General features: G+C 52.2%; 1 protein-coding gene across 1 annotated transcript in view; it reads left to right on the top strand.

Annotated features, from left to right (window-relative positions):
* The first annotated feature begins 1280 nt into the window (after positions 1–1280).
* Positions 1281–15446, top strand: part of GPR179 (G protein-coupled receptor 179) — a 37720-nt gene continuing 23554 nt past the window's right edge. The window contains exons 1-2 of the mRNA XM_050935347.1: positions 1281–2422; positions 15098–15206. Coding sequence (XP_050791304.1) covers positions 1557–2422; positions 15098–15206 — 975 coding nt within the window. The 5' untranslated portion in view covers positions 1281–1556. The remainder of the gene's footprint in view (positions 2423–15097; positions 15207–15446) is intronic.

Raw genomic sequence — 15446 nt, 5'->3', positions numbered from 1 at the left:
CCTGGGATCTCTGGCCCCGGGTGAGAGGGTTACACCATCTTGGGTCTCTGGCCCCGAGTGGGAGGGTTACACCGTCCTGGGGTCTCTGGCCCCGGGGGGAGGGTTACACTGTCCTGGGGTCTCTGGCCCCAGGTGGAAGGGTTACCTGCCTCCTCCTGGTTCATAAATAGCCACTGTCTGCAAGGGGCTCAGGCTGTAGGGGCCTCCCAGCTCAGCCCCCCACTCCTAGCAGCTGTGTGTGTGCGTTAACAGGCAGTTGAGGCAGAAACTCTTGTCTGCAGGAGGAGAAGCCAGTCCCAGCCCTCAACCTCTCCCTCTGGCCAGTGCCCTTGGAGCATTGTGTACAGTGGGGGTGTTGAACCAAACCCTATACCCTGCATCGGAGGGAACCCACTTCCAGCCAGGGAGGCGGCACCCCGAGTCCCAGCCCCCCACATCCCCCTGGCTCTGGCTCTCTCCTGCCCGGATCCTCTCTTGCTCGCTCTTTCTGTGTCTCACTCCCTTTTTCATTCTCTCCATCTCACTCCCCCTTTTTGTCTGCTCCCCCCCCGCCCCCGACATGCTGCCCATCACACACACGCCGCATGGGGACACTGGGTGCGTAGCAGGCGAGGCTTGTGAGTCGGGTGACCAGATGTCCCGATTTTATAGGGACAGTCCTGATTTTTGGGTCTTTTTCTTATATAGGCTCCTATTACCCCCCATCCCCTGTCCCGATTTTTTACATTTGCTGTCTGGCCCTACTCGTGAGCAGCGCAGACTGGCTGAACCCCCGCCCCCCCCCACCCCCAGCCTGGCCTGGGGAAGGCAGCGCCCGAAGGGTTACTGCCATGCAGTGGTGTGATGCGAACAGCAGCCGGTGACCTTATCAATGCCCATCCTGGCCTTGGCGAAGCTGCTGAATGGGGAAGCGGGGTGGGGGCGAAACATTTTCAGGCTCCGTTGCCATGGAAGCCCATCGAGGATCTGCTTGCATCACAGCCAGCCCCAGATCTCCCTAATGGCACTAGAGCAGGAGGGAGAGTCGCCTTCAATCATTCCCTGCCTCCGGCCCAGGGTGGATTTCTCCATTGGGAGCATTAGTGGGCAGCGAGCCGCTCTGGGCGTGTGCGGGGGGAGCGGGGGAGGATCTGCAGCGGTTTAAAAGCCTTCGCATTAGGTCCAGGCGTGGACGAGCGACCGGGGAGGGGTGGCGGAGAGGGCAGCGCCGACAGATGTACATATTTTGGAGCCGGTGACGTCTGTTCCGTCGCCAGCAAAGGGGAGGGAGAGGAGGAACCAAAAAAAAAAGAAAAAAGGAGCAATTGAGAGAGTCCTGCGTGTTTCAGGCAATGCAGAGGACACTTGGGCCGGCATAAATGCACCCCAGCGCTGCTTCTCTTAGCAATAAGCCTGTCACCGCTTTGTTCCACCTCCTCCACCGCCTAAGGGTCCCACTTGTCCACGGGGAGGGGAGGCATCTTCCCCCTGCCGGCTTCTGCTGCCACCACTGCTGAGATGAGCCCTGCCGGCTGCGGGGCGGCAGGGTCTCGGCTCTTCTGATCATTCACCCAGCCATGGGGGTCTGGCTGTGGCCTCTGCTCTGGGGCTTCCAGATGGAGCTTGTGTGGGGCGTGGGGATCTTCCAGCCCCAGAGGTTGCCTCCCCCCAAGGCCAGGATGCCCAAGGCAAAGGAATGGACCCCGTCGTCGTCCTCGTCCTCAGCTTCCACTTGGGTGCCCACCCCTGACCTGGAGAAGGTGGACCTGGAGGGTTCTGAGGCCGCCTTGTCTTTCCTGTACTCGGGGGACGCGCTGTGGCTCTCCCAAGCCAACTGCAGCCGCCGCTTTGAGGTGCGGGATAGGGGCAGGGCCTCCAGTCCCCCGCCGAGCCTGCGCTCTGCCCTGCGGGGGGCCACCGAGACGCTGACCCACGCCACCAACTTCCTCAACATGATCTTCCAGACCAATGACATCAGGGAGTCGAGCGTCAAGGAGGACGTGGAGTGGTACCATGCCCTGGTCCGGAGCGTCGTTGAAGGGGATCCCCAGGTTTACCGGGCCGTGCTGACCTTTGACGCCCACCCGGTGTCTTCCAAACCCCAGCTGATGCTCCAGGCCACCAAGGAGAACAACGAGATCCTGCTGCAGGACCTGTCGGCCTCTTCCGAGAGCCTGCGGAACCTGAGCTGGGAAAACCAGTGGTTCAACAGCCTGCAGGCCCAGCGGGGCCTCTTCCTGCACAAGCGGGTCCTCAGCAATGACCTCAAGAGCCTGGACACCCCCAAGTGGAACCGGGGTGATAGCTACGTGATGGACGCCAGCCACGTCAAGTGGTCGCCGCCCTTCCTGGAGTGCCAGGAGAGCAAGTTCCTGCCCAGCTGGATGGTGACCCTGTCCTCCTCCTTCTATGGGCTGAAGCCGGACCTGACCCCTGAGTTCAAGTGAGTGGGGGCAATGCCTGGGGGGGGGGAAATGCTTGTGGGGGGAGGTGCATGAGGATGAGGGTGGGGGTGCTTGGGAAGGAGAGTTTGCAGCACTGCATTCCCCCTCCCCTCCAGCGCGCCGCCGGGGGTGGGCAGATTCTCTTCTCGTCTCACTTCCCTGGGCTGCAGACTCGAAGGGATTCCCCCCATCCCTGCATTAAAGAGTTCAGAGCTGGGGAACCCCTCCGACCTAACGTACCTCCTGGGGTGCCGAACTGGGAGTTTCTCCCCCCACCTAACATACCCCAACCGGGGGTACCAAGCTGGGGATACCCCACCTAATATTCCCCACCTCAGGGTATCAAGCTAGGGATCCCCTGACCTAAAATACCCAACCCCCATCTGCAGAGCTGGGGATCCCCTATCTAACATACCCCACCCCAGGGTGCCAGACTGAGAGATTTCCCACCTAACACACCCACAGGGGGCAGAGCTAGGAGATCCTCTACCTAACATACCCCACCCTGGGGTGCAAAACAGGGGGGACCCCCACCTGACACACCCCTGGGATGCAGCGCTGCACAGTTCCCTCATCCCTCACGTTCGGGATCCCTGCCACTGACATGCTCAGAGCTGTGGGAAATTCTCCACCCCACCTACACTTTGGCACAGAGCTGAAGAGGTAATCGTCAGCCCAGCTAGCCTGGGTCAGAGCTCTGGGGCCCCCCCTCTTATCCATCACCCTGGGTGTGGATCTGCAGGGCCCCCATGTACACACCTCTGGGTCTCCACCATATCTTTCCTCCCCGCACTTCCCCGGGGTTTCCGGTGCCCTGGAGTCTGCTGGAAGACAGGCTGGACATCAGCTGACATTGTCACTGTGTATTCAGGTGGGGTGACCCCAGCAGACCCCCCAAGCCACAGCCCTGGCCAGCCAATCCATGGCTGGGCCCTGAACGAACCTGGCTCCAAGTGGTTATTGCAAGGGGGGGTTGAGGTCACCATGATGGATGGGTCGCTGATGGATTGGGAGCTGGGAGAGCCCTTTCACTCCCCTGGCCTCAGCCCTCCTTTCCTGCCGCTGCTCTCTCTGATCACTGAGAACCCCCACACTCCTGCCAGACTCCAGGCATCCAACACGTTCAGTTCTGCTCCACGTCTGGGGGTTACAAGCTTCCAGCGAGCAGCTCCGGTGCTCAGTGCCAAGCCCCCGTGTGACCCTTGGCATCCCCGTCCTTTCTCCCAGGCTCCCCACAGGCGTCCTTTGCAGGGAATCATGTAGGGGGAGGGGAGAAGCTATTTTCAGCCCCCAAGAGTGGCCAGGGACCGACTGAAATGGGAGGGGGCCTCCAACCTCCCTGTTTGCATCCCAGCGTTCCAGATCCATCGGGGACCCTGTCAGAGCAGCAAGAGGGGGCCAGGCCAGGGCACCTGCTGAGCAGCGCAGGGGCAGCAAAGGGTGAACGCAGCCTCGCTGGTATGGGCTGGGCGATCGGCCCTATTACAAGCCGAAATGGATTCTCCCCAGCAAGCCACTGTCTTTCCATGCCATGACCTGGACCAAGGAGCCAAGCAGTGGCTCGGCCAACAGGAGGGAGGGAGGGCAGGCGAGACAAGCCAGAAAGGGGACTGTAGAAGTGCAAAGACGAGCAGCAGGTCAGAGGCAGCACTGGGATTTATCCGGATCCCAGTCTAGCGTTTCCCCCACTGGACCATAGTGGCTCCCCTCCTACCTAGCTGTGGGTTATAGGGACAGCTCTGGACTCAGAGCCTTTGGCATTTGATGCCGAGGTGTTTCTGGAACGATGATGCTAAAGGGGGTTGATCTATGCCGGTGCAAAGGGATGGTAAGAAGGTGCAGGACCAGAATGCTGAGTGATAAGACCAGAACATTGCCAATGCTTTATCAGGGCTCGAAGGTTAACGTTCTACAGGTCCCAGTCAGAGCCTGTTCTCTAGGATATCCATCCGGATGTAGGATTTACGCATTTCCGTCTAGCGCGTCACTACCTGGAGCCCAAACCAAAAGTTCCAATCCAGAGTTGTGTCCAAATTCTCGGCTCCGGTGGGCCAAATCTGAGGACCTTCCCAAACTCTGACTCACTGTGGATTTGGAGCCAGAACCCCTTCTCCCCATTTGGGCGGCTAGAATCTAGTTCAGCCCATTATAGAGAGAAGAAGATTGGAGCTATATCCAGAGCTTGGAACTGGAGTCAGACGTCCTGAGGCCAGCAGGGCCAATTGTGATCATCCAGTCTGATCTCCTGCATAACACAGGCCAGAGAACTTCCCCCAAATAATTCCTAGAGGGGATCTTTTAGAAAAACACCTGTCTTGATTTTAAAATGGTCATGGATGGCGAATCCACCACGACCCTTGGTAAATTGTTCTGATGGTTAATGTCTCTTACCATTAAATTTCCAGTCTGAATTTGACGAGCTTCAATGTCCAGCCATTGGATTCTGTTAGTCCTTCCTCTGCTAGGCTGAAGAGCCCATTATAAAATGTTTGTTCCCCCCGTAGGTACTTATAGACTGTGACCAAGTCAATCAAAAGATTGGTTTCATCTTTTCTTGGGGCGTGTCCCCTACAGGTGATTCTGCTCTCAGGTCCTGCCTTATTGGCTCAGAAGTGAGAAGCAATATTACCCTCTAGCCAAAGAGGGGTCCCATGACCCCAGCCTTAGGTTGGGGAAGGACGGGGTGCTGATGGAGGCATGTATCTCCTTCTATTTGTTTTCTGAGGCTGGTTCCATCTGGAGCCACCCAGAGTCTCAGCATTCTGCTTTTGCATGTAGCTAGGCATCAATATGTACCCCCAGCCCTCCCTGCTATTGACAGCTGTTTTCCTGCTTACAGAAAACAGTAACAACAGGTGGGCATTTACACTGTGTCTTGGCACCCCCTGGCCATGAGTTTATGTAGGCGAATAAGTCTGATCTGAGCATACGTCATGCCCTCCTGCTTGTTTCTGGTCACCTAGGGCCGTATATGTCAGTTTCAGCTCCTATAAAGTCATGCCCTGCTACAGAGGTACCATCATGTTGTGCAACTGGCAGTGCCTTTTGTATAAATCACAGGGTACACGCACACGCACTCGTATACATACACAGTCACATGCACACAATCCCACAGTCATACCCCCAGGGACTCAGAGTCACACCCAATCCCACACATGCAGAGTCACCTACATACTCAGGACCACACACACTCAGATACACCCCCACTGATACACACACAGTCTCACAAACACACACACAACCGCCAGACAAGTATTCTTAGCACCGTAAAAAAAAACAAAAACCACCTCTCCGCATGGCTGGAAATGCACAGCCAATGATTCTACCAGCAGACACCTCTCACTAGGGAAACGTGAATTGTTGAAGTTAGCCCTGTTGAAAAAAAAAAAAAAGGAAAATGGCTTCCCTTGTGGAGCTTAATACTTCTCAGAACCTGGACAACAGCTGAATAAATATACAGCCAGCCCCTTTCCAGCATCATCTAGCTAATCCGTCTGCCTAGAGCTCATACACAGCACATTCATGTTGCTCTCTGGACGGCGATCAGGCCCCTTCAGTGTTATTCCAGCTGCTGGGTCAGTCAGACACAGCCAGCAGCAGCGACACTGCAGTTGTTTCAGTTTTACGGGGAATGAAGTTCCCTCCTAGAGGATTTCAGACACTGCCTTGGCTGCCTGGGCAGCTATCTGCACAAAACAGACCCAATTCAACACCTCCTCCTGCCCAACCCACCCCTTGATTTATTTCCCCATCTCCCCTGTATTTCACGACATGTCCCACGTGTACTTCATGCGTTGCCGAATCCCTAGTCGCTGCTCGGTGTGGCCTGTGCCGCTGACACATTCCCTTAACTCCCTGACTCATCCCTCCTCCCAACCCACTCCCTTTCTCCCTGATTTCCCCAAACTCTCCGTTGGACTGACTTTCCTCCTTGATTCAAGGGGTAGAGTCCCTGTTGGGAACAGGCAGCATGGTCTAATAGGTGAAGCAGCAGACTAGGGAACCAGGAGACCTTCATTCTGTGCCACTGACCTGCTGGGTGACCTTGAGCAAGTCACATACCTGCTCTGTGCCTCAGTTTCCCCTCCTACCTTATCTAATTAGCTTGTACATTCTTCAGGGCAGGGTCTGTCTCTTGCTGCATGTCCATACAGCATCTAGGCCAATGGGGCCCTGATCTCGCTTGTTGTAGTATAAATAATAATTTGGTGGGCGCTGCTGGTCCTTATTTGCATGCTCATGGCTGGTCCATTGGGCACTACAATGGTCTGACTCAGGTATCCTAATTGTGTTAGTGAAATGGGCGTTTCCTCTCACATATATATAAAAACCCCTCCTGAATTGTGATCACTTCCAAGTCTATTGAAGATCTGTCACTGTTTGAGAGCCCTGTAACAGGGAACACTGCTGGGGCCTCTTGGCGGAAATGGCCATACGGGAAGCCCTTTGTGCTGGGATAAGGCCCTACCGTCCCCTCCTGCAGAACCACCTCCCTTCAGGTCAGTTCTCTGCAGAGAGGTTCCCATGGGCCTCATCCTCAGAGGGCCAGGGGGGAAAGGAAGCCCTCCCAGCCAGCCACTTAGTTCTGCTTCTCAGCTGCACCTCTTCCTAGGTGCTTATCTGTCCTCACCTTAGCCCCTCATGGGAACTGATTGATTTTAGCCTCGCAGCATCCCGGGGAGGTGGGGACGTCTCCTTGCCACTTTGCAGGTGGAGGGATTGAGGCACAGAGAATTAAGACCCAGACCCTCAAAGGTACCTAGGCGCCCAACTCCCATTGAATCCCTAACATAAGAACATAAGATTGGCTGTACTGGGTCAGACCAAAGGTCCATCTAGCCCAGTATCTGTCTACCGACAGTGGCCAATGCCAGGTGCCCCAGAGGGAGTGAACCTAATAGGCAATGATCAAGGGATCTGTCTCTTGCCATCCGTCTCCATCCTCTGACAAACGGAGGCTAGGGACTCTTTACCCATCCTAGCTAATAACCATTTATGGACTTCACCACCATGAATGTATCCAGTTCTCTTTTAAATGCTGTTATAGTCCCTGCCTTCACAACCTCCTCAGGCAAGGAGTTCCACAGGTTGACTGTGCGCTGCGTGAAGAAGAACTTCCTTTTATTTGTTTTAAACCTGCCCTACTTTCAGTGGGATTTAAGCACCTTTGAAGACCTGGGCCAAAGTGACTTGAGCGAGGTCACACAGGACATCTGTGTCTGAACCGGGACTCGCACCTAATTTTGGTCCAGTGCCCGATCCATTAAACCACCCTTCCTGCACAACTGCACAGCACTCTCCCTCTCTCTCTCTCTCCCCCACACTTTCTGGGCAAAATTCATCTCTGTGCCAAGGGCCCCAGGGCTTATGCCCCACTTAATAATCCCATTTAACCTCTCTTTGTTTGTTTACTATGATTACTATTGTGCCGAGGAGCCCTGGACCAGCACTGCACTGTGCTTGGCCCTGTACAAACCCAGAACAAAAAGACAGGCTTGGTCCCACAGAGCATGCAGTCCAAGATAGTAATAGGTGGAGATATATCAATCTCTGAGAATTGGAAGGGACCCTGAAAGGTCATCAAGTCCAGCCCCCTGCCTTCACTAGCAGGACCAAGTACTGATTTTTGCCTCAGATCCCTAAGTAACCCCCTCAAGGACTGAACTCACAACCCTGAGTTTAGCAGGCCAATGCTCAAACCACTGAGCTGTCCCTCCCCCCTATGTCCTAGCCTGACTTAAATAGGGCATAAGCCTCGTGCTGACACCCAGAGAAAAAGCTGGGAATCCCCAAGTGGCTCTAACAGACAACGCCACTTCCTGCAAAAGATCAGGTCCAGCCCACCACTGCATCTGGAATCACGGGTCTGTCTACACTGCAGTCCGAGGTGTGTCTGGCTGCGGATCTAGCCAGCTCCAGTAACAATAGCAGTGAAGCTGCATCAACATGGGCTCGCCACTGGAGTACATACCCAGGGGTCCCGTGTGGGGTCATACGGCCCACGCTACCACTGCTTCGCTGCTACTTACCGGAGCTCAGCTAGAGCAGAGCTAGCTGGGATATGTTGACACGTGCTGCAGTCGCTTCTCTGACTGTAGTGTAGACAGACCCAGAGCCTCAACCATGTGGCATTTACATGGAGCTGCCTTTGCTGTCCCTCCCCGTTGCTTCTGCATTAGAGATCAATCCTGCAAGGTGCTGAGCACTCTGCATCCAGCGAAAGCACACAGGCACATGCTTAGTTTTACATACATGAGCAGCCCCATTGACTTGGGTGGGAGAAAAGTATCCATTTGTCGCCTTTCATTTCATACTTCGCTTATAAACCTTTTGGGGCAAGGGCCATTTTTTGGTTGTAGCTGTGTACAGCTCCAGGCACGCTGGGGCCCTGATCCCTGATGGGGGCAGGTAGGTCCTACCCCGATACAAACAACAAATAGCAATTCAAAGACATTAAATCCCGAATTCTTTACTCAATTATTGGACAGTTTTTCCACAGTAACCAATCACAGCAGCAACTTTGCACTCATTAAAGACCAAATAACTCATACGTAGGTGCTGGAACTAGGGGTGCTGCTGCACATGCTGTCTTGAAGTGGTTTCCATCATATCCAGGGTTTGCAGTTTGGCTCTCAGCCTCCCCCACCCCCGTAAATATTGTTCCAACCCTCCTGCTCTTATGTCAAGTAGGTCTTTATACCCCCAGAAGGGAAAAGAGCCAGAGACTTCACAAAGTGCACTATGGACTTTGCTATTGCCGACATATTGTATGTAGGGGCTCAGATACCATGGTGATGGGCAATGACACAAAACCCTAAGGTAGATAGGCAGATTTTACTCAATACTTTAAAAGAGCTCCTGCTGAATTCCCACAGGTGAATTTCACCTGAGTAAATATTTCAGGATTTCCCCCCAAGATTAAAAAAAAAAACACCCCAAAATCCTTAGTCTTGAGAAAAGAAGACTGAGGCGGAGGACCAGGTAACAGTCTTCAAATATGTTAAGGGCTGTTGCAAAGAGGACAGTGATCAATTGTTCTCCATGGGACAAAATACAACATGGTTTTACAAAAGGTAGATCGTGCCAAACCAACCTGATCTCCTTTGAGAAGGTAACAGATTTTTTAGACAAAGGAAAGGCAGTGGATCTAATTTACCTCGATTTCAGTAAGGCCTTTGATACAGTTCCACATGGGGAATTATTAGCTAAATTGGAAAAGATGGGGATCAACATGAAAACTGAAAGGTGGATAAGGAACTGGTTAAAGGGGAGACTACAACGGGTCGAACTGAAAGGTGAACTGTCAGGCTGGAGGCAGGTTACTAGTGGAGTTCCTCAAGGATCGGTTTTGGGACCAATCTTGTTTAATCTTTTTATTACTGACCTTGGCACAAAAAGTGGGAATGTGCTAATAAAGTTTGCGGATGACACAAAGCTGGGAGGTATTGCTAACACAGAGAAGGACCGGGATATCATACAGGAAGATCTGGATGACCTTGTAAACTGGAGTAATAGTAATAGGATGAAATTTAATAGTGAAAAGTGCAAGGTCATGCATTTAGGGATTAATAACAAGAATTTTTTTTATAAGCTGGGGACGCATCATTGGAAGTAACAGAGTATTGGTTGATCGCAGGATGACTATGAGCCACCAATGTGATATGGCTGTGAAAAAAGCTAATGCGGTCTTGGGATGCATTGGGTGAGGTATTTCCAGTAGGGATAAGGAGGTGTTAGTACCATTATACAAGGCACTGGTGAGATCTCATCTGGAATACTCGGTGCAGTTCTGGTCTCCCATGTTTAAGAAGGATGAATTCAAACTGGAACAGGTACAGAGAAGAGCTACTTGGATGATCCGAGGAATGGAAAACATGTCTTGTGAAAGGAGACTCAAAGAGCTTGGCTTGTTTAGCCTAACCAAAAGAAGGCTGAGGGGGGATATGATTGCTCTCTACAAATATACCAGAGGAATGAATACCAGGGAGGGAGAGGAATTATTTAAGCTTAGTACCAATGTGGACACAAAAACAAATGGATATAAACTGGCCATCAGGAAGTTTAGACTTGAAATTAGACAAAGGTTTCTAACCGTCAGAGGAGTGAAGTTCTGGAACAGACTTCCAAGGGGAGCAGTGGGGGCAAAAGACATATCTGGCTTCAAGACTAAGCTTGATAAGTTTATGGAGGGGATGGTATGATGGGATAGCCTAATTTTGGCAATTAATTGATCTTTGACTATTAGCGGTAAATATGCCCAATGGCCTGTGATGGGATGTTAGATGGGGAGGGATCTGAGTTACTAGCGAGAATTCTTTCCTGGGTGTCTGGCTGGTGAGTCTTGCCCACATGCTCAGGGTTTAGCTGATCGCCATATTTGGAGTCAGGAAGGAATTTTCCTCCAGAGCAGATTGGCAGAGGCCCCGGGGATTTTTTGCCTTCCTCTGCAGTGTGGGGCATGGGTCACTTGCTGGTGGATTCTCTGCACCTTGAAGTCTTTAAACCACAATTTGAGGACTTCAGTAACTCAGACATAGGTTAGGGGTTTGTTACAGGAGTGGGTGGGTGAGATTCTTTGGCCTGCATTGTGCAGGAGGTCAGACTAGACGATCATAATGGTCCCTTCTGACCTTAAAGTCTATGATTCTATGTCCACTGGAGGTAGGATAAGAAGTAACGGGCTTAACCTGCAGCAAGGGAGACTGAGGTTAGATGTTAGGGAAAACTTTCTAACTATACAGGTAGTTAAGCTCTGGAACAGGCTTCCAAGGGAGGTCATGGAATTCACTGGAGGTTTTTAAGAACTAGCTGGACAAACCCCTGTCAGGGATGGTCTAGTTCCTGCTTCAGCGCAGGGGGCTGGACTGGATGACTTCTTGAGGCCCCTTCCAGCCCTACATTTCTCTGCTTCTCTGAAATGTCCTTCCCTGAGTTACTGCGAATACCTCGAATGATTAAACCTTTTACAAATCTCACTTTCCACCACTGCTGCTTCGTGTTCACCTTTTAGAGCCCATCATGCAAGTGCTGAAAACACGTCCGTTTCACTTACGGTTTATAGTCAATTTCCATCTAGTCTAATCTAGCTAGCTAGCTACATCATCCTAACCTGGCCATCTCATAAGGGTATGGGTCATTTCTGTGGATTTTAGATTTCTTTAAAAGTCTGTGGCTTTTGTTGAGGGGAGGACTGGGGTGCTTTTTATTTTATTTTGTTTTTGTTTGCTTATTTTATGGAACGTAAATCTAGGCGTTTAGGCCCTGATACTCCAGTGGACCCCAGCATAAACCTGGCAATGTCCCTTTAAGAAACCCACCCTTCTTTAAATGGGGTTTATAATTAAAAGAGTGATCAATCTTAGTGCAGGACTAGTGGGAGATGCTGTAATATGTCCAGACAAACAGATTAGGGATCTGATGGCGGATTCACCCACATGTTGCCCTAATTCAGGCTGTATTCCTCGCTCCCTTCCCTTGTCGCCCCAGACCTCACCCCTGTTGTCAGAGGTGTTGTTAGATGCTACCGGTGTGGTGCTCTGCTTTCTCCTTGTTGGTATCACTCAGCTGCGTGCGTGTGTTCCCTCTGTGTGCTGCCCCAGCTCTGTGCAGATAGCTGACACAGCAGACCCAAAGAACACCCCCAATGACCACAGAGTCTAGTAAGGTACGAAGGCACGTCGGCCAGGTTTATTGCCGTATTGGACACAACGATAGTTCCCCTAGATTGTTACTCTAGTAAAAGGCATACTACTAATATGTGCCCACGGTCAATGGACTCGGCTCAGTTAATGGCGGGACTTTCCACTGCCCCCTCGGCCGGACAAAGACATCGTCCCAGGGATGCATTCTTATACACAGGTACAAACAAGTTACACATCACTCCTGACGTATTGAGGTGCAACCCCTTTACGCAGTAAGGTACAACCCCTCTACGTAGTAAGGTGCCGCCTCTCACCTTGTACAGATTGGTTCGATCAAAACAACTCTATCCATCATATTACCCTTTTGGCCCTGTCATTGGGATGGGTCAGCCTGTTCCTTGTTATCTGCGTGGAATGTGCAAGTATGTGAATGTTCTGATCTCTAGTGTTCAGTACCTTTTAGGTATGTATCTTCTTGCAACATCAGCCCTTTCCTTGCCAGCTTCTGTGAGCAGGGCCTGCCTCTGGCTCACAGCTTCACTTTGCTTTATGTTAGCAAAGTCTTGGCCATTACTTTAGTTCAGGCCTCATACCAGGCCTCTGATACCAAGGTTTACATCTTAGGGCCTCCTCTTACTACAACCCCCACTCTGGCTGCCACCCAAGGCAGGTGATATAAATAGAAAGGGTTGTGACTGCCTGGATCGCTCAGCGTCAGGCAGTGCAGCCTCGGGAACAGCTGTGCTGAAGACACACTCACAGGCTGAGCAGTCAGTAAGCCCTAAATCTCATCTCCCTGCATCCAGGGCAGAAGAGTGCCGGGGGGAGCCCAGGAAGCCAGCTGGCCCAGCGCCTGTAGAGGCAGGCCTGCCACAGCCCACACTGCTTGTTCTGCCTGTCAGGCTTTGTTTACACAACAAACAAACCCTCGTCAATTCCCAGGCAACACCTGGCATGGGCAATTTCCCCTTCCTTGCCAGCTTTTGGATCCATGCTGGTTAAAAGACTCTCCCCTGTCTGTGGATGGAGAATGACAAGGGAGAGAGACGCAACAGTGAAGGGAGGCTGTTGTCATCCTGTGCAGGGAAAATGGGTCAAAAACTGATTCTAAATAATGAATGGCTCCTGAGTAAAGCTGCAGAGGCAGATCTAAGCTATCTATCAACATATGCAAGACAAGAGCCGTCTGTCTATTTCCCCACCCCATGCATCCAGCCACACTCTCTTTCTCCCCATAATTTGTCCATTTCCTTTTCCTTGCTTTCTGTCGTCTCCTTCGTTGATGGATCCTGGCCCTAGGATCCTTAGCTCCATAGCTCCCAGGCCCAATTATCTTCTTCATCACACCAGTGCCACTGCGGGGAAGTCAGAGGATGACAGTGATGGGCTTAACCAAGGGGGGGGATAGCTCAGTGGTTTGAGCATTGGCCTGTTAAACCCAGGGTTGTGAGCTTAATCCCTGAGGGGGCCATTTAGAGAGCTGGGGTAAAAATCTGTCTGGGGATTAGCCCTGATTTGAGCAGGGGGTTAGACTAGATAACTTCCTGAGGTCCCTTCCAACCCTGATATTCTATGAATTTGCCCCAATGGGGCCTATTTCTCCCATTTGATGTGTAACTTCCCCATCCTGTGGCTACACTTCCCATGCACACATTATGCATGGTGATGACAAGAACAATATTTTGCACATCACTAGATCCTTTCATCTGAGCATGGTACAAACAGCATGAAATTCCACTCTGGGCAGAGAACCAGTGTGATACATTAGCACCACTTAAGTCCCCTGCCTGGGGGCAGGGTTCACCCAGGGAGGACACCTTTCTTTCCAGCTCAGGTTCTGGTTTTGCATTTTGCAGGTCGCAGTCTGCTGAAATACAATGGTTATATACATGCAGTGGTGCACAAGGCTAATGTCACTCCAGGGTGTATTCATGGGAGCTTTATATGTAAGACACAGGAGGTAACTGTGGTGATTCTCTCGTTCTACTCGGCGCTGGTGAGGCCTCAGCTGGAATCGTGCGTCCAGTTCTGGGCACCACTTCAGGAAAGATGTGGACAAATTGGAGGGAGCCCAGGAGAGAGCAACAAACGGGATCAAAGGTTTAGAAAACCTGGACAATGAGGAAAGGTTAAAAAAAGCAGGCATGTTTAAACTTGAGAAAAGAAGGCTGAGGAGGGGACCTGTAACTTTCTTCAAATATGCTCAGGGCTGTTACAAAGAGGACAGAGATCCATTGTTCTCCATGGCCACTCGAGTTAGGACAAGACTTAATGAGCTTAATCTGCAGCCAGGGAGACTTCCGTTAGCTATTGCGAAAAAACTTTCTACCTTTCAGCGTCATTAAGCTCTGTGAAGTGAGGCTTTCCAGGGGGGTTGTGGAGTCCCTGTCATTGCTTGTTTTTTAAGAGCAGGTCAAACAAACACTCATCAAGGATGGTCTAGGTTCACTTGGTCCTGCCTCAATGCAGGGGGTTGGACTGGATGATCTCTCGAGGGCCCTTCCAGCCTGACAGTGCTATGAGAGTAGCCACTGGAAATCTGAGTCCCATTGCGCTAGGGGCTGTACAAACTCAGGAGAGACAACCCCTGCCTCAAAGTGCCCACAGGTTGAATAGACGAGACAGACAGGGGGTGGAAGGGGAAACTGAGGCAGAGAGAGGGGAAATGATTTCCATGAGGTCACGGAGCCCGTTAGTGGCAGAGCCAAGAATAAAACCCAGGCCTCCCACGGCCTTAGTGAAAGCAGAACGAGATGTCTGTGCCATTGGGAGCCCGTGTGGCCAAGCCCAGTGTCCTGGCTATTGGACCACACGGGCAGAGTCTGAGTTTACAGTCTTGGTCCAGGTGTCATTCGAGGGGCGTAGGCGGAAGGCAGCCTCCTTTCCCACCCTGGGCACCAGAACAGCTGTGGGGACCACTGCAGCTTCTTTGACCCTTAGTACTCTGGCCCAGTCCCATGGGAGGAAAGAGGAGGAACCGAACGCTCAGCTTCCCAGCGCCTGCTGCACCCGACCCTTGCTCCTCTCTTCCAGGGGCGTGGTGAGGATGGACGTGAAGCTGCAGAACGTGGACATCAATCAGTGCGCCAGTGGCCCGGGATGGTTCACAGAGACTCACCAGTGTGATCTCAACAGTACACAGGTAAACGGTGCCTGGGCTCCTGGTGTTGTCCACACGCCTCCCTGCCAGGCACCACTTAGCACCTTGTTCGCCCCCTCTGCCTCTGACAGCTCTGTGCAGGAGCAGCTAGGCCTCGGAGGCCCAGTCCAGATCCAGACTTTCTCACAGCCCGAGCTGGGATCTGGGGACAGGGGAGTTTCCAGCTCCCCAGGCAAACCCCAGTGTGACTGAAATCCCTCCCCTTGGGCTGGAAGGCATGAC

Source organism: Gopherus flavomarginatus, chromosome 25, assembly GCF_025201925.1.
Source record: "Gopherus flavomarginatus isolate rGopFla2 chromosome 25, rGopFla2.mat.asm, whole genome shotgun sequence".
Taxonomy (NCBI): Eukaryota; Metazoa; Chordata; order Testudines; family Testudinidae; genus Gopherus; species Gopherus flavomarginatus.
Note: the sequence above shows the minus strand (reverse complement) of the source record. Positions and strands in the feature narration are given on the sequence as shown.